The sequence below is a fragment of the Leucopleurus acutus genome, assembly GCF_964270905.1.
Source record: "Leucopleurus acutus genome assembly, chromosome: 19".
In the NCBI taxonomy this organism is placed as follows: domain Eukaryota; kingdom Metazoa; phylum Chordata; class Mammalia; order Artiodactyla; family Delphinidae; genus Leucopleurus; species Leucopleurus acutus.
The window spans coordinates 52,246,942-52,271,594 of NC_139161.1; the positions used below are offsets into that span (position 1 = coordinate 52,246,942).

The 24,653-nt window shown below is 44.6% G+C and overlaps 1 protein-coding gene across 2 annotated transcripts; it reads left to right on the forward strand.

Moving 5' to 3' along the window:
- Window positions 1-438: 438 nt before the first annotated feature.
- CNTROB (centrobin, centriole duplication and spindle assembly protein) lies at window positions 439-22,128 on the forward strand (the record flags this gene model as incomplete). 2 transcript variants are annotated; one of them, XM_082861273.1, is made up of 19 exons in its annotated part: window positions 439-711; window positions 1,497-1,581; window positions 1,832-1,913; window positions 2,398-2,554; window positions 3,447-3,563; window positions 3,777-3,893; window positions 4,229-4,327; window positions 5,705-5,941; window positions 6,273-6,419; window positions 16,767-16,900; window positions 17,477-17,602; window positions 17,806-17,968; window positions 18,592-18,853; window positions 19,757-19,911; window positions 20,175-20,238; window positions 20,412-20,582; window positions 20,737-20,869; window positions 21,415-21,487; window positions 21,744-22,128. In XM_082861273.1, 19 exons carry the CDS (start codon window positions 439-441, stop codon window positions 21,867-21,869), a joined length of 2,721 nt encoding a protein of 906 aa, XP_082717399.1. In that variant the 3' UTR covers window positions 21,870-22,128. The 2 variants fall into 2 exon arrangements, with proteins under 2 accessions (XP_082717399.1, XP_082717400.1); XM_082861274.1 differs by having other exon boundaries at window positions 1,850-1,913.
- Between the last annotated feature and the right edge of the window lie 2,525 nt (window positions 22,129-24,653).

Sequence of the window (24,653 nt, forward strand, 5' to 3'; positions counted from 1 at the left end):
AATAAGGCAGCTGGACGGAAATTAGGCCTCTATTGGATTTGGGTCCGTTTCAGTTTGCACGTTCTGGGTGTGAAAACTTAAGAGCTCAGTTGACCAGTGACAGCCTGTGCCAGAAGTTGATCTGCAGCTTTCAGCGCTCCAGAGGAACTGCAGCAGGTCTTCTGTCCCCACCCTCTCCTTGCTGCACCCTCCTTTCCCACTGTTACCAGGAGCTGTGGAAAGAAATCCTTTTGCCCTCTCGCATGGCCTCTGGAACCGTTGGAAACCTTTCCTCTAACCAGAAAGGCTCCATGCCCTCATTCAACAAGAATCCTTCACTTGGAGTCTTCCTCCTTTCTCCCAAATCTTCCTTCTCGGGGTACTTTCCCCCTGTGCTCTCCTAAAGCAGAACCAGGAGTTCCCAGCTCTGCTGTCTCCAGTTGTCTCTTCCCTGTACTCATGGCAACATCAGCTACCAGCCCCAGTTCACCTCTCCGGGCCAAGGATCTCCTGAGTGATTCATCAGAAGCCCCTGGGCTGAACCAAGCATCCTCTGAGGTGACCTCCCAGCTGTATACTTCTTTGCACCTCAGTCGTCAGGCAGAGAGCACAGCCCGAGCCCAGCTGTTTTTGCCCGCCACCTTCCCACCTCCTCATGAGGTGTTAGATGGCTTGGCCCAAGAACTGAGTCACAGCTTGTCGGTTGGACTGGAGAACAACTTGAAGAAGAAGGTGAGGGAGGCGTGTCTTGGAAACCTCTAGGGTCTTGGGATCGGGGGTGGTAAAAAAAAAAATAGCTTTACTGAGACTTGAACTCCTATTGTTGGATTCCAAATTCCTTTTAACTACACAGTCAGTCATGCTTGTTCCTGGGAACAAATGTTTATGAGGGAGAGAGTGGCCTGGGCCACCATAATTTGGAAAGTTGTGAATCTACTAGCTCATTTTTTTTTTTCCTTCAGAGACACATGTGGGATAGGTTGCTGTGCTTTAACTGGGATGTGGGTGCTGGGAGTGAGGATAACGTTTCTTCATCCCAAGAGGGAACTAGGGACTTAAGGAAAATATGCTGAGATCCTTCCAGCTCAAAACTATTTTGATCATATGGTTCAAAATTTGGCATGTAAATCATTAAAACACAGTTTAATCAATGATACATGTTATAGATAGATAGTGTCAGATAGAGCAAGTATCATAACCAATCTGCAGACTGGTTAGGCTGCCCAGAGTTTGAAAAACTGATAGCCATGGACTACAGAGTCTTTAGACAGGATGTTTGCTCTCTAGTTGGCAAGAATCCTCACTACTCTTGTCTTAAGGTGCCCAATTAATTCATTTACATTACCTCTCTGGCTTCTGTAGACATTTGGGTTTCTTACTAGGTCAGTCCTATTTTTCTTGTTTTCCCAGGTGTGAGAGTAAAAATTCTTGGGCCTTAGGGGCTACTGGATGCCGTCTGCCCTGACAGTTGGTAGATCATGGATTATTGCATCTGATTTCCATGTTGCTTTTTCTAGGATGGTTCCAAGCATATCTTTGAGATGGAAAGTGTTCGGGGTCAACTCCAGAGCATGCTCCAAACCTCACGAGATACGGCCTATCGTGAGTAAACCCCTTCCCTATAAAGGAGAACCTAGATTTAAGGGGTGGGAAAAAGTGGAGAAAGGAAGCAGGGTGTGTGGGGGGTGGCGACCTAGACCTCGGAGATAAGAGATTTCTGGAGGAAAGGTTCCCGTTCTTTGGGAGAGGGCAGGAGGAGTGGGTGAAGTAGAAAGGAAGGACCTCTTCTTCAAGTGGTCCCTGTTCCTGTCCTTACCTGACCCTGGCTGTGGGCCTCTCTGGCTGCCCACAGAGGAGTCCGCTACTCCAGGTGCCGGCTCAGAGAGACGGGAAGAGGACTCCTTTGACAGTGACAGCACGGCCACCTTACTTAAGTGAGTTTTCCTTGGGGTTCTCCTAGCTGACTTCCTTTCTTGGAAAGCCAAGTGTTCTAGTGTTTAGTTCTCCCTTTACTGCTTTTGTATCTCTTAAGGACCTAAGATGCTTGTCACTTAGCTTTCAGTTTTCATCCTTTCTCTCCTTTCTTCTATCCCCTTTCCTCCTTTGGGAACGTGGGCATCTGCTGCTTAGTACCCGGCTCTCTCCCAACTTCTAGTCCTTCTTCCTGCAGAAGAAGAGCTAGTTTGTTTCTGCTGAAACTTGTACTGCAGGGAGTGTGGAATAGAGGAAGGAGCACTATAGAGTGAATCACAGAACCTGCGTGCTATCTATGGCTCTATCACTTATCTACCTAGCTTTGTAACTTTGGGCAAGTCTCCTGCCCTGAGTTTCAGTTTCCTCATTTGTAAAATGTCACAGTTGGACTAGTGGATCTCAAAAGCTTTCCCAACCCTAATATTCTCTACCTGATTTGCTCAGCACCCGGCCCCTGCGCGACTTATCTCCATCTAGCTCAGCCCAAGCCCTGGAGGAGTTGTTTCCCCGCTACACCAGCCTTCGGTCAGGGCCCCCACTCAATCCCCCGGATTTTCAGGGGCTGAGAGATGCACTGGATTCAGAACATACCCGTCGCAAGGTGAGATATAAAGGCTTCCTTTTGACAGCAGCAAAGATTAGAAAAGGGGCTGAAGGTTAAGGGCCTACAGGCTGGGACTTTGCTCAAATGGCTCTGCTGGAAGGCAGGCCTTCTTCGACCATCCTAGCTAGAATGGCACACCTCGCCTCCAGGTATTATTCCCTCAGATCATTCTGTTATTTCCTTCATGTAGTTTATCAAAGTCTGATATATCTCGTTTGTTTTCCCCCTCTAAAACCTAAGCTCCATGCAGGTCATGCCTTATCTTGTTCAGCACTTTCTTCCTAAAGCCTAGAATATACCGAACACATAGAAATACCCTGTGCATGTTTGGTGAATGAACAACAAACTTTGTTGGCTTGTGCAAAGCTACCAGTGATGTAATGAGCTTTGTTTCTGTGAGCCTCAGCCTACTGAAGGGGGCAGAGAGAGGGACAAGGCAGAGGAAGAGTCAGAATTATTGGTTGTGTTGTCATTTTTGGAACCTTCTCTTCCTCCATTTTAAACTGCCTGGCCATGAATGAAAGGCTTTCCCCTTTATCCTTGCCATGTTGAATCGTTGTGTCCAACATGCTTCTTAGGGCAGGAGTAACTTCTCACTCTTTGCAGCATGGGCTGCTGCACCCCTGCCAAAAGGTTCATGGAAATTTTTCCCAGGAGATCTGGAAAAGGGAAGAGGCTGGAAACTAAGCCACTGCTTCCTGAGGTGGTAGAGGAAGGTGTTGGAGGTCTTAGGCTCCAGCATTGCTGATTCTCCTTCCCCAAACCTGTTCTGTTTTTGGGACCCAGGCTCCCTGTCTCCAGCCCATTTCCCCTGTAGAGGAGCTGGAAAGTTTGGAGCTTTGGTCAAACTAAGGATGGCAACATCCAGACTCCTCATCCTTCTTCCCAGCATTGTGAGCGCCATATTCAGAGCCTGCAGACCCGCGTGCTAGAGCTTCAACAACAGTTAGCTGTGGCCGTGACTGCCGACCGCAAGAAAGACATCATGATTGAACAACTGGACAAGGTGCCAGGGTAGCGGAATGCGGGTGGGTCTCTCCATGGGGGGCACCAAGGAATAGTGAATAGGGGGAGGCCAACCAACATTTCTTTGTTCATGTTAGGAGCTGGGGTAAGTGGTGGGTTAACTGACCACTGGGAGAAGGTGGCTGTTGACCCTGCTCCTGTGGGCAGAAAGAGGGCAAAAAAATTATTTGAAATTCTATCTGACTTTCCTGAGACCCTGGCCCGCGTGGTGGAGGGCTGGAACCGGCATGAAGCTGAGCGGACAGAGGTGCTTCGGGGACTCCAGGAGGAGCGCCAGGCAGCTGAACTCACTAGAAGCAAGCAGCAGGAGGTGTGCAACCTGGGTCATGGGGCTTTAGAACGTAGGTCAGCGACGGCTGGATGGGAGAGGGTAGAAACAGCCCTGGAGTCAGGGTTCCTGACAGATTGACCTCAATCTTGCCATAGCAGGCCTGACAGTTCTCCTCGCTTCCTCTCCCTTCAGTGTTTCTGCTGTCAAACTTGCATGGTTGATGTCTTCTCCGCTTTCCTCACGCCATGTGGTCTTCTCTCTGGCCCCCAAGTCATTTAGTTAACTCTTGCTTTTAGAGTTTACATTGTTAATGATTTTCGAAGTACAGGGATTCCCCTCAGTTCCTCCATCCTGTGTTCCTCTCTCCTTGAAAGACAGTAACCCGCCTGGAACAAAGCCTTTCTGAGGCCATGGAGGCCCTGAATCGTGAGCAGGAAGGTGCCAGACTGCAGCAACGGGAAAGAGAGACACTGGTGAGAATGCTTCCTGGGTTAATTCCAGTAGAGGCTGTTAATTACTTCTAGAGGGTTACGGGCTTTTGATGGATTGTGGGAGTTCATAATTTGAGTTGCACCAGGGCAAAGTGTGTTCTTTAAAACACAAGTTCTGGGGGCTTCCCTGGCGGTCTAATGGTTGAGACTCTGTGCTTCCATTGCAGGGGGCACAGGTTCAATCCCTCCTCAGGGAACTAAGATCCCACATGCCTCGGTGGCATGGCCAAATAGATAAATAAATACATACATAAAAGAAGATTTTTTAAAAAAACAAAAACACTAGTTCTGCTAGATACTCTACAGAAAGTAAGCTCTGCCACCAAGTAAGTGTTGGAGACTCAGCAAATTGTATCCTCATTAAAATCATTTGGATAATTTTGTTTGTTTGTTTTGTTTTGTTTTTTTGTTTTTTGTGTTTTTTTTGCGGTACGCGGGCATCTTACTGTTGTGGCCTCTCCCGTTGCGGAGCACAGGCTCCGGACGCACAGGCTCAGCGGCCATGGCTCACGGGCCCAGCCGCTCCGCGGCATGTAGGATCTTCCCAGACCGGGGCACGAACCCGTGTCCCCTGCATGGGCAGGCGGACTCTCAACCACTGCGCCACCAGGGAAGCCCTGGATAATTATTTTTAAATACAGATTTCTGACCCTTTCCCAGAGGTTTTGATATATGGGGGGTTGGGGAGCCTAAATATTTTCAGAAATTTCCTAGGTGATTTCGTTCAGCCAGGTTTGAGAACCCTGGTCTATGGCAGACCAGAAAAGGTATGGGATGAGACTTACTCAAGTTTTTAATTGCTGAAATGATAAGATTACCCATATGAGTTAGTAGCCAGGTTTAGAATTTCTTGCATGCATGACACATGCTTGCTACATGCATGCTGGTACTTATATTCCTAACAGGCTACATCCAAGAGCGCTGATGGTGGCTTCTGGTTGGCTAGTACATGATTGTAGGCTGGATTTTCTAGTCTTCGTGGAATTTCTTTTGATGACGATGGTGATAGCTATTGTATATTGAGTACTTACTACATGCCAGACACTGTGCTAAATTCTTTACATACGCTTTTAACTTTAATCCTCACAAGGTAGACTGTAATATGCCCACTTTACAGATAAGGATGTGTGCCTCAGAACACAAAGTAAATGCAGAGCTGGGATTCAAACTGAGATTTGAACGCAAATCTACCTAACTCTGGAACAGAAGCTCTTATTTACCATATAATCTTGTGGGCTTGTTAACTATGGTATTTTAACGGATATAATTCTCAGCAGGCACATTGTATGGGGGTAAGGGGGCAGATTGCTGGTCTCTTGAAGGCATGCTAAGGATCTTGGTTTTCTCCTGGGGCTATAGGAAGAGGAAAGGCAAGCTCTGACCCTGAGCTTGGAGCTGGAACAGCAGCGGTGCCGGGCCCTGCAGGAAGAACGGGATGCGGCTCGGGCTGGGCAACTCAGTGAGCATCAACAGTTGGAGGCACTTCAGGTGGCCCTAGAAGAAGAACGGCAGACCTGGGCCCAGAAGGAGCATCAGCTTAAGGAATGCTACCGGGCACTGCAGGAGGAGAGCCAGGCTCAGTTGGAAAGTGAGAAGGTAAAAGTGGCACTTGGGGAATGGGGGAAGAGATGAAGGACAAAATAACTGAATGAGACGGATGTCAGGAAACGCAATGTAGTGGACTGGGATGGAGAGTGAAGAACTATATGTGGGAGAGAAGATTGAGAGTGTAGGACCTGCAGGAAGGGGTGGGGGCATCAAATACATGGAAGGTCGAAGAGTGAGATTCAACAGAGATGAGGAAATAGGTCACATATGAGGAGAGAGGAAGCTTGGTTTTTAGGGTACGGGAGGATGAATTGGGGAATAGAGGTAACCGGGAGACAGGCAATGAGGTACAAACTTAAGTTTGATTTCTCTTTCTTTTGGGAACACCCAGAGGGAGGCCCAGGCAGCCCGGGAGGCCCAGCAGCAGCTGGCATTGGTGCAGTCTGAGGTGCAGCGGTTGGAAGGAGAGCTGGACACGGCTCGGAGAGAGAGAGACGCCTTGCAGCTGGAGATGAGCCTGGTGCAGGTCAGGAGGCAGAGGTTCTTGAGGAGAGTTCCTGGTGAGAAGACGTAGGCCTGAGGCAGAGTGACTTTCAGGAGTCAGGCAAACACTCCCATTTCTAACTAGAATTTTGACCTTTATGGGCCTCTGTTTTTATGCATAAAATGTGTGCTAAGGGCACATTAATGAGTTTCTGAGAGACTTTTTTCCTTATTATAATGGTTGACTTAAGGAGACACCCAGTTTCTGGGTTAGTGAGGCCAGTGTTTGAGAGAACACACTTTTACTTTTCACCTGGCCCATTGAGTTGGAGGGCTGACCACATGGAAACTAATTTATCATGGAGGACCAAGGGTGAAGACGTTAGTAAAAACTTCAGTAGCAACTTATACGCTGCTGTACCCCCTGAACTGATGCTAGCTGTGCGTGTCTATGTGGGCATTCAGTAAACCTATCGAATGGTCCTTCTATGTAAGCTCTGTGCTGGGATAGTCCTAACACAATAGCCCCGGCCAACAAGGAGCTCACCAGATAGATGGGGAGTTTGTCTAGCACACACATTTTCGAAGGAGTATGATAAATAAGAATTCAGAGTAAGGAGAACTACTCTTTACTCAGACATCATCTTACCTAGTGAGTTCTTCCCCAACCACACTGAGTAAAATCTGCAACCTCTGACAATCCCTTTTCCCTTCCCTGTTTAATTTTTCTCCTACTATACTACATAATATACCTTTTTATTTATTTTACTGAGTATTTAATTTTTTTAAATTGAAGTATAGTTGACTTACAATATTATGTTCGTTTCAGGTGTACAACACAGTGATTTGATATTTTTATATATGTTACAAAGTGATTACCATGATAAGTCTAGTTACCATTTATCACCATTCAAAGTTATTACAATATCATTGAATATTCCCTATGCTGTGCATTATTATATCCCTGTGACTTATTTATTTTATAGGTGGAGGTTTGTACCTCTCGATCCCCTTCACCAATTTCACCCATTTCCCCACTCCACCTCCCCCATAGTGTATCTTGTTTATTTTCTGTAAGGTGCATGAGGGCAATGATTTTTGTCTATTTACTGTTAAATCCCAGAGTAGCGCCTGGCTTTAGTGTTGTTCATGTCCTCCATTTCGTTATTGTTCCATCGATTATTGAAAGTGGGGTATTGAAGTCTCCAGCTGTGGTTGTAGAACTGTCTGTTTTCTCCCTTCAATTCTGTCATTTTTTTTCTTCATATATTTTGGGGCTCTATTAGGTGCACATATATTTATAACTGCTATATCTTCTTAATATAACCTTTTTGCTTAAAATCTATTTTGTCTGATATTAATATAGCCCCCACCCCATTTTTTGTTTACTATTTGCATGGACTATCTTTTTTCATCCTTTTACTTTCAACCTTTTTGTGTCTTTGTAAAGTGAGTCTCTGGTGGACAATGTATAGGTGCATCGTGTTTTTTTTTTTAATCCATTATGTCAATTCCTGCCTATTAATTGGAACATTTAATCCGTTTACATTTAAAGTAATTATTGATAAGGAAGGACTTCTGCCATTTAGCTGTTTGGTTTTTTATGTCTTAAATGTTTTTGTTCCTCAGTTCCTCCATTACTGCCTTTTTTTTTTTTGATAGTTTGTTGATATTTTTGTAGTATACTGTTATCTTTTCCTCTTTCCTTTTCTGTATATTTTTAAAGTTATTTTCTGAATGGTTACCTTGGGATTACAATTAACATCTTAAAGTAATAATAACCTAGTTTGGATAATACCTACTTTAGTTTCAGTAGTGTATACTCTGTTCCTATGCGTCTCTGTCCCTCCCCCTTCATATTGTTATTGTTACAGATTCGTAATTATTGTTTTATGCCTTTGCCTTTTAAATCATATTGGAAAAAAGGAGTTACAAACCAGAAGTACAATAATATAGGTTTATATTTGCCTATGTAGCAACCTTTATCAGTTGCTTCATATGGCTTTATTTCTTCATATGGCTTCAAGTTACTGTCTAATTTCATTTCATTTCAGCCTGAAGGACTCCCTTTAGAATTTCTTGTAGGTCAGGTCCACTAGTAATGATCACCCTTAGCTTTTATCCATCAGGGAATGTTTTAATTTCTCCTTCATTGTTGAAGGATTTTCCTCACATTCCCCTCGCCCTTCCCATATAGAATTCTTAGTTGACAGTCGTTTTTCTTTAAAACATGTTGGGACTTCCCTGGTGGCACAGTGGTTAAGAATCCGCCTGCCAATGCAGAGGACACGGGTCCGAGCCCTGGTTCGGGAAGATCGCACATGCTGCGGAGCAACTAAGCCCACGCGTCACAACTACTGAGCCTGTGCTCTAGAGCCTGTGAGCCACAACTACTGAGCCCACATGCCCCAACTACTGAAGCCCATGTGTCTAGAGCCCATGCTCCTCAACAAGAGAAGCCACCGCAATGAGAAGCCCCTGCACGGCAACGAAGAGTAACCCCCACTCGCCACAACTAGAGAAAGCCCGTGCGCAGCAACGAAGACCCAACGCAGCCAAAAATAAATAAAATAAATAAATTTAAAAAACCCAAAAAACCAAAACAAAAAAACATGTCATTCCACTACCTTCTGGCCTCCATGATTTCTTAGGAGAAGTCAGCTATTAATCTTATTGAGGCTCCCTGGTAAGTGACAAATTGCTTCTCTCTTGTTGCTTTCAAGATTCCCTCTTTGGCTTTTGATAGTGTGACAATAATGTGTCAGTGTGGATCTCTTTGAGTTTATCCTGCTTAGAGATTGTTGAGTTTCTGGGATGTGTAGATTTATGAATTTTATCAAATTTGGGAAGCTTTTGGCCATTATTTCTTCAGATATTTTTTCTCTCCTTCTCTTGACTTCCCTAATGCATATGTTGGTATGTTTGATGATGTCCCACAGGTCCCCAGGTTTTATTCATTTTTCTTCATTTTTTTTTCTTTCTGCTCATCTGACAGGATGATTTCAGTTGCTTATCTTCAAGTTCATTGATCCTTTCTTCTGCCTGCTGACATCTGCCATTGAGCCCCTGTAGTGATTTTTTTAAAATAGATTTTAGGGCTTCCCTGGTGGCGCCGTGGTTGGGAGTCTGCCTGCTGATGCAGGGGACGCGGGTTTGCGCCCTGGTCTGGGAAGATCCCACATGCCGCAGAGTAACTGGGCCCATGAGCCACAGTTACTGAGCCTGCGCGTCTGGAGCCTGTGCCCCACAACAAGAGAGGCCGCGATAGTGAGAGGCCCACGCACTGCAATGAAGAGTGACCGCTGCTTGCCACAACTAGAGAAAGCCCTCGCACAGAAACGAAGACCCAACACAGCCATAAATAAATTAATTAATTAATTTTAAAAAAAAGTTAAAATAGATTTTATTTTTTAGAGCAGTTTCAGGTTCACAGCAAAACTGAGTGGAAGGTACAGAGATTTCCCACATACTTCCTAACTGCAGCCCCCCACAGCTTCCCCTATTAGCAGCATCTCCCACCAGAGTAGTACGTTTGTTACAGTTGACACATCATTATCACCTAGAGTCCATAGTTTACATTAAGGTTCACTCTGCTGTTGTACATTATATGAGTTTGGACAAATTTATAATGACATGTATCTACCTTTATAGTATCATACTTAGTTTCACTGTTCATCGCTTCCTCCCTTTAAGCCCTGACAACCACTGATCTTTTTACTTTCTCCATAGTTTTTTGCCTTTTCTGGAATGTAATATAGTTGGAATCATATAGTATGTAGCCTTTTCAGATTGGCTTCTTTCACTTAGTGATATGATTTTTTTCCATGTCTTTTCATGGTTTGATAGCTCACTTCTTTTTAGTGGTAAATAATATTCCATTGTCAGTTTATCTTTTCACCTACACATCTTTGTTGCTTGTAAGTGTTGGCAGTTTTGTTGGGTTTTTTTAAAGTGTTTATTTATTTATTTATTTGGCTGTGCCAGGTTTTAGTTGCGGCACGTGGGATCTTCGTTGCCACCTGCGGGATCTTTAGTTGCAGCATGTGGGATCTTTTAGTTGCGGCATGCAAACTCTGAATTGCAGCATGTGGGGTCTATTTCCCTGCAGGGATCGAACCAGGGCCGCCTGCATTGGGAGTACAGAGTCTTAGCCACTGGACCACCAGGGAAGTCCCAGTGTTGGCAGTTATGAGTAAAACTTCTGTAAACATTCATGTGCAGGTTTTTTGTGTGAACTCCTTTGGGTAAATACCAAGGAGTGTGGTTGCTGGGTCATATGGTAAGGGCGTGTTTAGTTTTGTAAGAAACCACTATAGTGTCTTCCAAAGCGAGTGTACCATTTTGCATTCCCATCAGCAATGAATGAGCGTTTCTGTTGTTCCACATCCTCACCAACATTTGGCATGTCAGTGTTCTGGATTTTGGCCATTCTAGTAGATGTATAGTGGTATCTAGTGAATTTTTCATATCATCAGTTGTACTTTTCAGCTCCAGAATTTCTGTTTGGTTCCTGTTTATAATTTCAATCTCTTTAAATCTCTTTATTGACACCCCCTATTTGTTCATACTTTGTTCTGATTTCCTTTAGTTTATTGTCTAAATAGCTCATTGAGCATATTTAAGACTGTTGATTTTACGTCTTTGACTAGTAATCCCAATGTCTGGGCTTCCACAGGAAGCGTTCCTATTATATTCTCTTTTTCCTTTGAATGAGTCATATTTTCATGGGTTTTTTTGGTATGTTTTATAATCTTTTGTTGAGAGCTGTATATTTTGAGTATTGTAATGTAGTAACTCTGGAAATCATATTTTCTCCCTCCTCAGGGATTTCTTTTGACAGCTGCAGCCGTCTATTTGTATAGTGACTTTTCCAAATGGTTTTTGCAAATGGTATTTCTTGTGTGTGGTAATTGACGTTTCTGTTCCATTATCTCTGTGATTAGCCTGTGATCTAACAGATTTTCTTAAATGTCTGGACTCCCTCCTGTCAAAAAAAGTGTACATGTCTCTTTATTTATTTGTTTGTTTATTTATTTATTTTTAAGATTTCTTTTTTTTTTTTTTTTTAATCTACCGTGCTTGCTAGCCTGGCTAGGCTCCCATTTTTCCTTTACTTTGACCTAGTAATTCCATACTATTTCATTACCTCTTTGATACTTTTTAGGAAGAGGTATACCTGTATATACATATATTTTAAAAATATCTTATTCAACTTGTTTGTTTTTGTTCAGCACAACACTTACTCTGAATAACCATCTGCCAGTACTAGAAACATGATCTACTCCCTCTCTTCTTATACTTTGAAATAGTTTGTAAGGTTGGATTTAATATGTATTTCTTGAATACTTGGTGTTTGACTTGATTTTGCTTCTTGAATGTTTCTAGAAATATTTAGGGGGACTTCCCTGGAGGTCCAGTGGTTAAGACTTCGCCTTCCAATGCAGGGGGTGCGGGTTCGATCCCTGGTCAGGGAACTAAGATCCCACATGCCTCATGGCCCAAAACATAAAACAGAAGCAACATTGTAACAAATTCAATAAGGACTTTAAGAATGGTCCACATTAAAAAAAAAAAAAAAAAAAAGAAAAGCAATCCTTTAAAAAAAATGAAAGAAATATTTAGGCTTTCTATTTCTTCTTGAACTATTTTTGGTGTTCTCTTATCTATATATATCTATTCAGTCTAAATTTTCTAATCTATTGACTTAACAGTTGTTCATAATTTTATCTTAATGTTCCTGGCATCTTTTCTACTTTTTCATTCCAGATATTGTTCATTTGTGTCATTTCTGTCATCATCTCTTTTCAAAACCATCTTACTCATGATTTAATTAAATATATTTTCAGAAAATTACCTTTTGGCTTTGTTGATTTTTTTTCTATTTTATTAATGTCTGTACCTTATTTCATTTCTTATATTTTCTTTGATTTTATTCTGTTGTTCTTTTAAAAATCTTCTTAAGATGAATGCTTGCTTCTTCTAAGTTCCTCCATAAGTATTAACTTAAGTGCATCCTACAACTTGTCCCATGTGATATTTGCCTTATTGTTTGGTTCTGAATAATATTCCTTTAAAAAAATATTTATTTATTTGGTTGTGCCAGGTCTTAGTTGTGGCATGCGGGCTCCTTAGTTGTGGCATGCATGTGGAATCTAGTTCCCTGAGCAGGGATCCAACCCAGGCCCCCTGCACTGGGAGCGAGGAGTCTTAACCACTGCGCCACCAGGGAAGTCCCCTGAATAATATTGTTTTTTTATATGATTACTTTTTGATCTCCTGGGTTATTTCCAAACACATAGGGTTTTGTAATTATCTTTTTATTATTGATTTATAGCTTAAATATTTGTGATTAGAGAGCATGGTCTTTTAAAAAATTACTTATTTATGTACGTTCCACCCAACTTTTTGTGTTGAAATATTTCTGTCTTAAATGTTGCTTGAATAGTAAGTATAATGAATACACTTAGATTCATCAGTTGACATTTTGCTACATTTGTCTGTTGTCTGTCTGCACCTCTCTCTCTCTCTGCCCCTTCCCACCCCGCTTCCTCTCTTTTCGTGTCCCCACCCCCATCATTGGAGAGTTTCTTGTGGATATCATGAGAGAATATACTATTTTTATTATTTAAATTCTTTGAAAATTGTTGAGACTTATCCCTTAATATATGGTCAAGTTTTCTAAATATTTCATGTGTGCTTAAAAACATGTATTTTATAGTTGTTTGGTGAAGTTTTATATGTCTATTTGTATATGTGTCTAGTTTGTTAACTATGCTGTTTAAGTCGTTATGTCCCTTTTTATTTTTTTCTATTAAAAATCTCACTGACGCAAAAAAAAAAAAAAAAATCTCACTGAGTGTGGATTTTTTTCTCCTGTAGTCTGTCAATTTTTGCTTTATATATTTTGAGGCTCTGTTATGATTAGATACATATAATTTTTTAAATTGCTATATCTTTCCTGGTAAATTGAGTGTTTTATCCTTATGAGATGACTCTATCTCTTACAAGGCTTTTTGCCTTGGAGTCTAATCTTGCCTAATATTAATAGATCTATATTGGTCTTTAAAAAAAATAAGAGTTTCCCTGAGAAATATTTTTCTAACTTTTTTACTTTCAACATTTATATATTTGCCTTTTGGCTGGAGCATTCAATTCATTTAATTTAATTAGTTTATTCATAGCTGAATCCATGTCTTAACTTTATATCTTATTTTGTCCTGCTTATTCAGTGTTTATTTTCCTCTCCTTTCTTGTCATCTTTTAGATTCATTATTTTTTCCTCATTTCATGTTTGTTTGTTTTTTTTGTCCGCTAGTTTTAAAGTCAAACTCAGTTTCTGTCTAAATTCTCAAAGTTAACTTATCAGAGGTAAATATCAAAGACAGAGAAAGGAGTCGTCGATTCTACATGGATGGCTCAAGGTAGTCTCCCCAGAGAACTCTAAAAAATATTTTTAAGATGTAAAAGTTGTCTGTAATACAAGTTCAAATATTACAGAAGTAAACGGTTGCCTTCCCTTCCCGCATCACTTTGTGTCCTTTTAGAATCTTTTCATATGGGTTTCTAGGCTGGTGCTTTAAAAAAATGTGTATGCATTCGCTGCAACTTGTTGTTTTTACTTCATAATATATCTTAGACATCTTTCCATGTCAATACATATAGATGTATTGTATGTTATTTTTAAGAATTAAATTAAGATGTATAGATGTTATTTTTTTATTTTTTTTTTTTGCGGTACGCGGGCCTCTCACTGCCGTGGCCTCTCCCGTTGCAGAGCACAGGCTCCAGACGTGCAGGCCCAGCGGCCATGGCTCACGGGCCCAGCCGCTCCGTGGCATGTGGGATCCTCCCGGACCGGGGCACGAACCCATGTCCCCTGCATCGGCAGGCGGACCCTCAACCACTGCGCCACCAGGGAAGCCCCTATAGATGTTATTTTTAAGAATTATATAATATTGCTATAAATGGATGAATCATAGTTTATTTAAGCATTTTCCTTTTGATGAGAAATTTACACTGATGTCAGTTTTTTTCACTATTAAAATAGTGCTGCAGGGAATTCCCTGGTGGTCCAGTGGTTAGGACTCTGTGCTTCCACTGCATGGGGCATGGGTTCGATCCCTGGTTGGGGAACTAAGATCCCACAAGCCACACGTTGCGGCCAAAAAAAAAAAAAAAAAAAAAAATAGTGCTGCAGTGAACATCATTATACATAAATCTTTGGCACCCCTTCTGTAGGATAGATTCTTTAAAGTGGAATTGCTGGCTCAGATGGAGTATATATTAAGTTTTCTCATTAAAAAAAATTTAGGGTAGTGATTATTTTATAATGTATAAAAATATTGAATCACTATGTTGTACACGTGAAACTAAAAAAAAAGAATTTAGGTAACAAGGCATCTAGAGTAGTCAAAATCGTGGAAACAGAAACAGTGGTGATGTTAGGGGCTGGGGAGGGAGAAATGGGGAGTTGTTGTTCAGTGAGTATAGAGTTTCAGGTTGGTTATTTTTTAAATTTTATTTATTTGTTTATTTTTTGGCTGTGTTAGGTCTTCGTTGCTACACACAGGCTTTCTCTAGTGGGTCCTACTCTTTGTTGCAGTGCACGGGCTTCTCATTGTGGTGGCTTCTCTTGTTGCGGAGCATGGACTCTAGGCGTGTGGGCTTCAGTAGTTGTGTCTCGCAGGCTCTAGAGCGCAGGCTCAGTAGTTGTGGTGCGCAGGCTTAGTTGCTCCGCGGCATGTGGGATCTTCCCAGACCAGGGCTCAAACTCATGTCCCCTGCATTGGCAGGCGTATTCTTAACCACTGCGCCACCAGGGAAGCCCTAGAGTTGCAGTTTTACAAGATGAAACATTTCTACAGATCTGTACAACAACATGAATATAGTTAATACTACCTAACTGTACACTTAAAAATGGTTAAGAAGGTAAGTTTGTATTATGCGTTTCTTACCACAAGTTTTTTAAATTAAAAAAAAGAATTTAGGTAACTGTTAGGAGTTTGGTATGATTGGAACCTATTTGGGAGAGCTGAGATAGATGAGTGGGATCATAAAGGGCCCTATAAGCCAGTTTCAGCAGCCAGAACTTTATTCCTTAGACAGTAGGGACATTTAAAGGATTTCAAACAAGGAAACAAATTGAGCGTCTTTGTGCTTTAGAATATTCACTCAGGCACAAAGTAGAGGATCCACTAGGGCCGGAATGAGAGAGGGTGGAGGGTAGAGTAGAGGCAGGAAGATCAGTTAGACTTGAAGTAATATAGAATTAACGTAGTAGTGAGCAGAAGGGTAAATTAGAGAGCTGTTAGTATTGAATAGAATGAAATGACCAGTGAGAGGGGCAAAGATGTGGGAGGAGTCAAGAATAACTCCAGGTTTCAAATAGGTTGGGTGTTTCAGTGGAGAGTGGTGCCATTAACTAAGGCAAGAAATATAATAGGAAAAGGTTTGAGGGTAGAAAAACAAATGAGCTCAATTTTGGATGTGTTCTATTTGAGGCATACACAGTAGGTTTCTTGGTATATGGGCTTAAAGCTTAGAAGAAAGGTCCAGGATAAAGAGAGAGATTTAGAAAGTGTTTTAAGGTATAAACGGTAGCCAAAAACATGGCCTAAATGCTAGACATCTGCTCTACACAGGTAAAAGCATCAGTGACCCAGAATGGTAGCATGTGGTCAAAAAGAAAACTGAAGACAGAACTCAAGGAAGCATTGTGCCTTGATGGGCAGTTGGAGGAGGAGCAGTTTTAGCTGAGACTGAAGAGCAGTCGGGTAGAATGAGATCGCGTGGCTGGTGGTATCACAGGAGTGAAGGGGAAAATGGTTTTAGAAGGAAAAACTGATGTAGGCGGCAGGTGTTGCAGTGAGATCACGTAAGATAAAGACTGAGAAATAACCACTGTGGGATTTAGAAATTAAGTTCTTTGCCATGAAGGACTATGAGTGGAAGTCAGATTTCAGTGAGTTGAAGAAGGATTATGAGGTGAGAAGATAGAGACAATGATTCTGCTTTAGGAGGAGGGAACACGGACATTTTTTGAATGCTCCCTGGGTTTCAGGTGGTCCACCAGGAATATTGCATGTGTTACCTCAGACACATGTAACACATTTGATTGTTCTACCTAACTTTTCTTTTGTCCAAAAAAACGATATTTCTATTGTCCAAAGTCATTTTTACTTTTGTGTACATATAAGGTGTGCGCACCTCATGGTTTAATAAGGAAAGGAATCCTCTTTCACTCCTTGTGGCAAAATTCTTGTTTCTTTATCTCTTAGGCATATGAGGTAACGTTGGTACGTGGTTTTTTTTGTCTACCTTATATCCTCCATCCTCTTCTAAGCCCAGATAGAACCGAGCTGACAATGACCCTGCCTTCCCTTACTCCCAGGCCCGGTTTGAAAGCCAGCGGATCCAGATGGAGTCGGAGCTGGCCGTGCAGCTGGAGCAGCGGGTGACAGAGAGGCTGGCACAGGCTCAGGAGAGCAGCCTGCGTCAAGCAGCCTCCCTGAGGGAGCATCACAGGTACGTGGAGCTTACTGGCTGCTGCCTCTCCCCAGCCGCAGCAGGTGGTGTCGGGGCCCGGTCCAGACCCTCTCAGATCCCTTTACCATCTTCCAACGCACTGGCTGCTGTCAGTCTCTCGGTGGGAGAGCTGCCTTCAGGTTCACAGGGAGAGCCAGCCGTGCTTGGGGATTTTCCATTTTCACCCCATAGGAAGTAGCACTTAACCAATAGCTGATGGCCACAGGAATGTACATTTCCAGCTCCCTTGCCCCTGGTGGGCACAGTGGTGAGCTTCGACCTGCAACATTTCCAGAGCCGCCCTGGGGGATTGAGCCTCCTCCCCGCCTCAGCCCTAGCCCCCTACCAGTTTTTTTCTAGAAATGCTTCTTAAATGAACCACTTTCCCATAAATCCTCATCTCAGTCCCTGCTTCTGGGGAACCCATCCTAAGATACCAGCTGTCCTCTTTCCTGAATGCGCCTGTGCCACGGCTGGGCTGGCTGGCTCTCACGTGCACGCGTTCTGGCTTTTTCTTATTTGATTAGTTCTTCTGTCTCAAGATTCAGTCCTCTTTTCTCACCTGTGTCCTCCCAGGAAGCAGCTGCAGGAGCTAAATGGACAGCACCAGCAGGAATTGTCCACTCAGTTGGCTCAGTTCAAGGTGGAAATGGCAGAACGGGAGGAGAGGCAGCAGCAGGTGGCCCAGGACTATGAGCTCAGGTGCCGGCCCCTGGTCTCCCTGTTAGGCCGCAGTCCCAGAGGGAGTGGTGAAGGGCCACTTCCTCTGTAGCCCTGGCCTCTCCCGCACTGGCCCCAGCGCCTTTCACAATTTCACGTGTTCCATATTCCCTTCTGGCTCTTCCTATTCTCCGAGTCCCTGCTTTTGTAAAGGGCCAACATGGCCTCTCGCGTCTTGCCTTCAGACTGGCCCGGGAGCAGGCGCGAGCGCGGGAGCTGCAGAGTGGGAGGCAGCGGCTGCAGGAGCAGCGGGCGGAGCTGCTGGAGCGGCTGCAGGCCATGCTGCAGGCCCACTGGGAGGAGGCAAGCCACCTGCTCAGCACCGCCGCCCTGCCGCCCAGTCCCCCGGTACGCTGCGCAGAATTGTGTTTGGACCCCTTCTTTGGAAATCTAGCTCCCTCCCAAGGGCGGTCCATAGTTCACCCCTATGTTGGCATCTCCTACTTCCTTCTTTTAATTATTAAATGTTTATTATTAGCTAAAATCTTTTTTGGAATAGATGATGACATGCACATGGTAAAAAAAAAAAAATCCATACTGTTCAAAAAGATATACGGTGAAAAGTAATCTCCATCCCATCCCTGCACCTCAGTCTCCCGGTTCCTCCCCCGAGGAGCAGCGGCTGTTACTGGTGTCTCGAGTGCCGCCCCCAAACAGTAGCCTTCTGTACACAGTTTTGTGTCTTTTTACTTAACCAAGTGCTTATTGGTGGACATTTAAGTTGTTTCCTATATTTTGCTTCTACAAACAGTGCTGCAAAAAATATCGTTAATATATGTCTTTGTGCAAGTATATCTATAAAATTTCTAAAAATGGAATTGTAAGTTCAAAAATAAGGATTTTAAAATTTGATAGTAATTTGATAAATGTTCCCCAACCTCCTTTTAAGGACGTTCTACTAATTTGTAATCTTATTAAAAAGTGTCTGTGCCATGTCTCATGTCTTTAAACGCACCCTCTCTTGTGCCCAGGTTCCTCCTGCCGGCCCCTCCAGCCCTGGGCCACAGGAACCGGAGAAGGGGGAGAGGAGCATCTGGACTGTGCCCCCCGTGGCCGTGGCCCTAAAGCCCGTATTGCAGCAGAGCCGGGAAGCACAGGAAGAGCCGCCTGGGGTGCTGCCACCTGTTCTCTGCAGCCCCTCCCCAGATCTTAGCCTCCTGCTGGGCCCCACTTTCCAGAGCCAGCATTCCTTCCAGCCCTTGGAGCCAAAGCCAGATCTCACTTCATCCTCAGGTGACTGGGGACAGGAGTCACTGGCGTTCTCCTTACCCACACGGATTGGCTCCCTCTTAACCTAGCTTCCTTTCTGTCTGGGACTTGAGCATTTCGTTTCCCAGATGACTTAGTGACCATAAATTGCAAGGAGCAGAAATCCACTCAAGTTTGTTCAAATAAAGGGAGTGAGGCTTATGGAAATGTGATGTATCTGTGCTTAATGAGAACTGGAGTTGGTTCAGGGGTGCTGCCAGGAACTGGGCAGCTGTTCCTCGTCTCTTGGGGCCCGCGTGGGCTCTGGACTCTGCCCCCCCGGCATCTGCTCCTTCCTCTTGGTCGACCAGCCCTCTCTCTCCCTCAGGTTCTTGCTCTCACAAGTTTGGTTTGCACGTGAGTTGAGCAGCCATGACACTGACTCCAGAAAGACTCTAGACAACCTTACAGAGACATTGGTGCCTCTGTTTCTTAGGTCCAGTTTAGAGAGAGGCGATCTGATGAGTTGGTAACCATCCCTTGGATCGGCTGACCTTGAGTGGTGGCCACGCCTGGTTCAGTCAGCTGTGTCTTGTGGGGATGACGGTGCTCTGTGTGGTGTAAATGTGACAACCCAGGCAGAATTAAGAATGAGCCGGAACATGTCTATTGATCTTAAACCATTCTGTGCTGCGGTGGTATTTATTTATTCAGCAGCCGAGTACCATAGCTTTCCCCTTCTGGCTACACTTCTGTCTTAGAATTCAGCTGTGCTGACTCTCAGTTGCCTTCAGTTCTTCCCTCTCCAGGCTGTTTTCCACCGTGACCAGCTTCTCCTGGTTGTGCTGCCCCTGTTATATTTAATAGGCCCCTTCCTTCCAGGCCTGTGGTGAGCTGATTTGTGGAGAAGTCCCCCCCTACAGCACACGCCCCTGTCTCACTTTACAGCTGAGGCCTTCTCTGCAGCTGGGACCTTCCATCCCAATCACAGGGCAGAGCGGCCATTCCCTGAGGAAGATCCTGGGTCTGACGGGGATGGCTTCCTGAAGCAAGGGCTGCCGCCCCCTTCCCAGCTGCAGGGCCTCAAGCATTTTTTGCACCAGGTAAGAGGGCCCACCCGTCCCACCTTGTTTTCTCCTCTCCCTCCTCAGTTTCTCTTTCTACTCTGGGAGACTAGGATGCTGACTTCATCCGCCTTTTAGGACTAAGACTTCGTCCCAGCTTCTGCCTCTCCCAGTTGCAGTAGTTCCTTCTGGAACTTAGGTGACCAGCCCCAGCTCTTACTTCCCCAGTTGCTGCTTCCCTCAGACACTGAGGTCTCTTTCTTCAGCGGCCCTCAGGGAACCTTACTGTCTTGTCCCCACAGCTGCTGGAGACAGCGCCCGAGAGCAACGAGAACGCCTCCAACGACCTGCTGCCCCCTAAGTCTGGTGAGCACCACCCCTGAAGAAGGTTGGGGCCAGGCCTGGAAGAGGTGGGAGATCGGTTGCCAGGCATGGGCCTTTAGGGGCTGGCAAAAGTGGCGAAGCCCCACGAAGGCTAAGGCGGCAGGAGTCCTTGGACTTTGCCCCATTTCCTGATTTGAATCTCTTTCCTTTGCTAGGTCCTCTGACTGCCCCATCTTGGGAGGAAGCCCCTCAGGCGCCACGCCTCCCACCCCCGGTCCATAAAACTAAAGTGCCCTTAGCCATGGCGTCCGGTCTTTTCCGGGTCCATGAGCTTCCCTCAGCCCATTCACAGAGCGGCGGTTCCAGCGATGGCTGCCCAGAGAGAGGTAATCAGGTCATGGTTTCCCGGCAGATAAAAAGGGTAGGTCTCGGGCATGGAGCCGGTACCTGGAACTGAAGGCCTGTCTGGACTCCGAGAGTTGGGATAGGGTTGGGTGGGGGAGGGCCTAGGATGACAACCATTACTGATGTGTCTCTCAGGTGGAGATGGGCTCGCACCCTCGAGGCAGCTGATGGAGGTGTCTCAGCTGTTACGACTGTACCAAGCTCGGGGCTGGGGGGCACTGCCTGCCGAGGATCTGCTGCTTTACCTGAAGAGGCTGGAACACAGCGGGTACCAGCCTGGGAGGGAAGGGTGGAGGGACTAGGTGGATGGAACCTGGATTGTGGGCAGGAAGAGTGGAGTGTGCGCGTTGTCCTTTGAGTAGCAGCTTCCATCCTTTTCTGGGGAAGAAGTGAGGGTGAGATGTAGATCGGAGTCTCCTCCAGCTCTCACTCCTCCGCACCTGTCTTTTGTCTCTACTTTTCTGTTTGTCTGTTTTTTGGGTTTTTTTTTCACTTCTTAAAAAAAAATCACTTTTTTTTCACTTCTTAAAATAAAAAATCTCTTCTACTAAAAATCTCTTCTACTAAGGTAGATGTTTTTCTACCTTAGTTTTTTCCTCTTTACCCTGCAGCTCAGAACTGAGAGTCCTAGGATTGTGACAATCTAGTATAACTCAGTATTTGATTCCACCAATGTTTCCTCCTGTTTGATCCCTGGGTCTGTCTTGTTTGTTCTTATTCTTAAGAGACAGAACTGGGGAGTAGTTCTTCCACCCCGTGTGGGGAGAGTCGGGGGAACAGCTGCCCATCATCATCCCTTGATTTGTATGGCAGGACTGACAGCCGAGGGGATAATGCCCCCAGAAGGAACACAGACTCCCGCTTGGGTGACATGCCCCGGAAAGAGGTGAGGGAAGGTCGGGCGGGGGCGAGGGGCTGGGGGCTCTCACTGGCTCATCCCTCGCCCTCTGCACACCCGCCAGCTGGCTCTGTCCTCTGTCGCCCGACCCCTCCGATCCCGGGTCCTGTTTTCTGTAGCGTGGCCCTTCCCCTTTGCTGACTGACGCTGGCCCACCCCACGCACGATGCTGTTCCTCAGTGGCAGGGGGGCGGTTGAGAGGACGCAACACTGACTTTTTTTTCTCTTTTCCCTCAACTCTCAGATCCCCTCCCAGGCTCTGCCTCGCCGCCTCGCTACAGCCCCTAAGACTGAAAGACCTCCAGCTCGGAAGAAGAGTGGGCACCCTGCCCCTGGTAGCGTGAGGAGTCGAGGGGGGATCTGGAGATAAGTCCCTGGCCTTTCTCTTCTTTGGTCTCTCATTTTTATTATTATTATTTTAATAAATCTCAGTAGTCTGTATTAGAGTCTCTGACTCATAGGAATTTGGAAAATGGAGGATTTATAGGAAACCACTGTGTGAGGAAACCTCATTGTTCTATTTGAGTATGTTTTTTATATGTTTCTATTTTATATTCTGTGGAAAAAGACACGAGTGCTTTGAACGAAAACAGTCTGTGGCTAGGTTTCAGAAGCATTAGTGAGCTAAAGCCTGGTGTTGCAAGAGTAAAACCCACAGAGTGATTAGCTCTGGTCGGTAGTGGAATTATGGGTGATTCTTATTTTCTTCTTTGTACATTTCTGTATTTTCCAGCTGTTCTAAAACAAGTATATATTACTTAATAATCAGAAAAACACTTTCAATAAAAGAATAATTTATTGTATAGAGAGTTTCAGTAAAAATTTGATTTTGGGGGAGACAGCTTTGTGTTTAAGGAGCAGATGATTTAATTCTTTCAGATGGCGCTAGTAGGTTTCTGATGGACAGATTCTGCTCCAGCCAGGCCACATGTTATGGCTGTAATCGTCACTCTTATGGCTTTGAAACGTGTATAAAAGACTAGAGTGCTGGCAAGGAAAAACAGCCATGATTGTGAAAACTTTCATCCTAATACTCACCGAAATGAACAAAGAGAAACAATATTAGAGAAGAAAATGACAATAGTGTGAAAGACCCCAACTTCATAGTACAAATGCAGAAAAACCCGTAGTACACTTTAGATTAAACTGAAGGATGGTACCTTGGGACCCACACACAGCTTTCCCGCTCTGGAGCACAGTGCGGGGCGGGGATGATGGTAGATGTGATTCTTAGGGCCTGGTCCTAGGCGGGTGTTTGAGGGACAGTTTACTAGATTCTGTGAGGAGGGTGGGGTCCTTCTATGTGCCCTGAATTATTTGGTTAGCTCCAGAATAGACTTGACAGGATATAGATTCACACGGTGTTTCATATTAAGAAATGTTTAGATCTTATAGTCAACCCTCCATACCCACGGGTTCTGCATCTGTGCACTCAACCACCTGTGGATCAAAAATATTCGAGAAAAAAAAATTCCAGACAGTTTCAAAAAGCAAAACTTGAATTTACTGCACACCAGCAACTAATATTTACATAGTGTTTACATTGTTTTTATAACTAGATACATAGTATTTACATTGTATGAGGTATTATAAGTAATCTAGAGATGATTTAAAGTGTACGGGAGGATGGGGACTTCCCTTGGTGGTCCAGTGGCTAAAACTCCGCGCTCCAGTGCAGGGGGCCCGGGTTTGATCCCTGGTCGGGGAACTAGACCCCACATGCCGCAAGTAAGAGTTCGCAAGCCGCAACTAAAGATCCCGCCTGCCACAACAAGGACCGAAGATCCCGTGTGCCGCAACTAAGACCCAGCACAGCCGAGTAAATAAATAAATAATAAATATTTTTAAAATAAAGTGTACGGAAGGATATGCATAGATTATATGCAAACACTTCGTTGTTTTTTATATAGGACTTGAGGATCTGTGGATGTTGATATCTGCAGGGGTCCTGGAACCAACCTCCTACCCTAGATACCAAGGGAGCACTGTATTTCCTTCCACCTAAAAGTCACTTTCTAGCTCCTGGGGGAGGGAAAAGTAGGAGAAGATAAAAAAAAAAAACATGAGCAGCAGGTGTGCAGGCTCTCCTGTCTGGCTCTGGGGACAGCTTGTCATCAGTCCTGCTCAGGACTCCTGGCAAAGAAACAGGAGTTGCACCAGCTCAGGGGACTTTTCAAGGCCAGTCTCTTTACCCACCTATGGAAACGTTTGCTATTCTATTTTTCGTCTCAAGTGCCTAGAATTATTTGACCAAACTCTGTGATTGATGGCATACTACCGTCTTTGGGAGGAAACGGTTTCATACAATTTTTAAAAACTGGTAAAATGAACGCCCAGTCTTACCTCATTATCTTTCGGATTCCAACCTGCCACCCTCAGTCAACATGCCCCTACGTTTTTCTTGACGTGAAGGACGGTGTGGAGAGTATTTCCCAGCTCTCCAGAACAAAATCAGAAAAGGGCACAGTTGCTGACTTAACTATTTTGTGAGCTAGTTACAGTCAGACAACTTTGATTTTTTAAAAAAGGTACCCACATTAAAAGTCTGTTTCTTCACCGAAAAGCAGCAAGGAGTCTGGGGAACAGGAGAAAACCTAGTCAAGCAGCCCCCACTTTCTTCCTCCATAATCATCTTGGGAATGTTCTGAGAGGGGAAGAAACAAAGTGAAAGATTTGGGAAGCTCCATAAAAGCCCACATGCAGAGAAGGTGGGTACAGGCTTTAAGCCCCGGCCTCACTTGGTGCAGACAGGGTGTGCTGTGGAATCTTGTCTCCTGAGAACTCCTGCAGCTGCTGCGGGTAGGGCTGCGGGTGGTTCTAGTGGTGGAATATAGGAGGGTGAAGGCTAAGCTGCCGTAACAGACAACCCAGTGGCTTCTGTACAAGATTTACTTCCCTGCTGGTGGTCCAGAGCCGTCTCAGGTGCCTTCCATCCTGCTCTGCTGTCCCTAGATCACTGTCGTTATGTGTGCAGTTGAAGCAAGATCATTGCCATGTGGGACTCTCAGCTGGCAAGAAGGGGAAAGAGCCAAGTGCAATGTCTTAAGACCCATGCTTGGAAATGCCACACGTCAATTTTGCTCATATATCGTTGGTAAGACCTTGGTCACATGGCCACATCTGACTGCAAGAAAGACTTGGAAAGGTAGCCTGG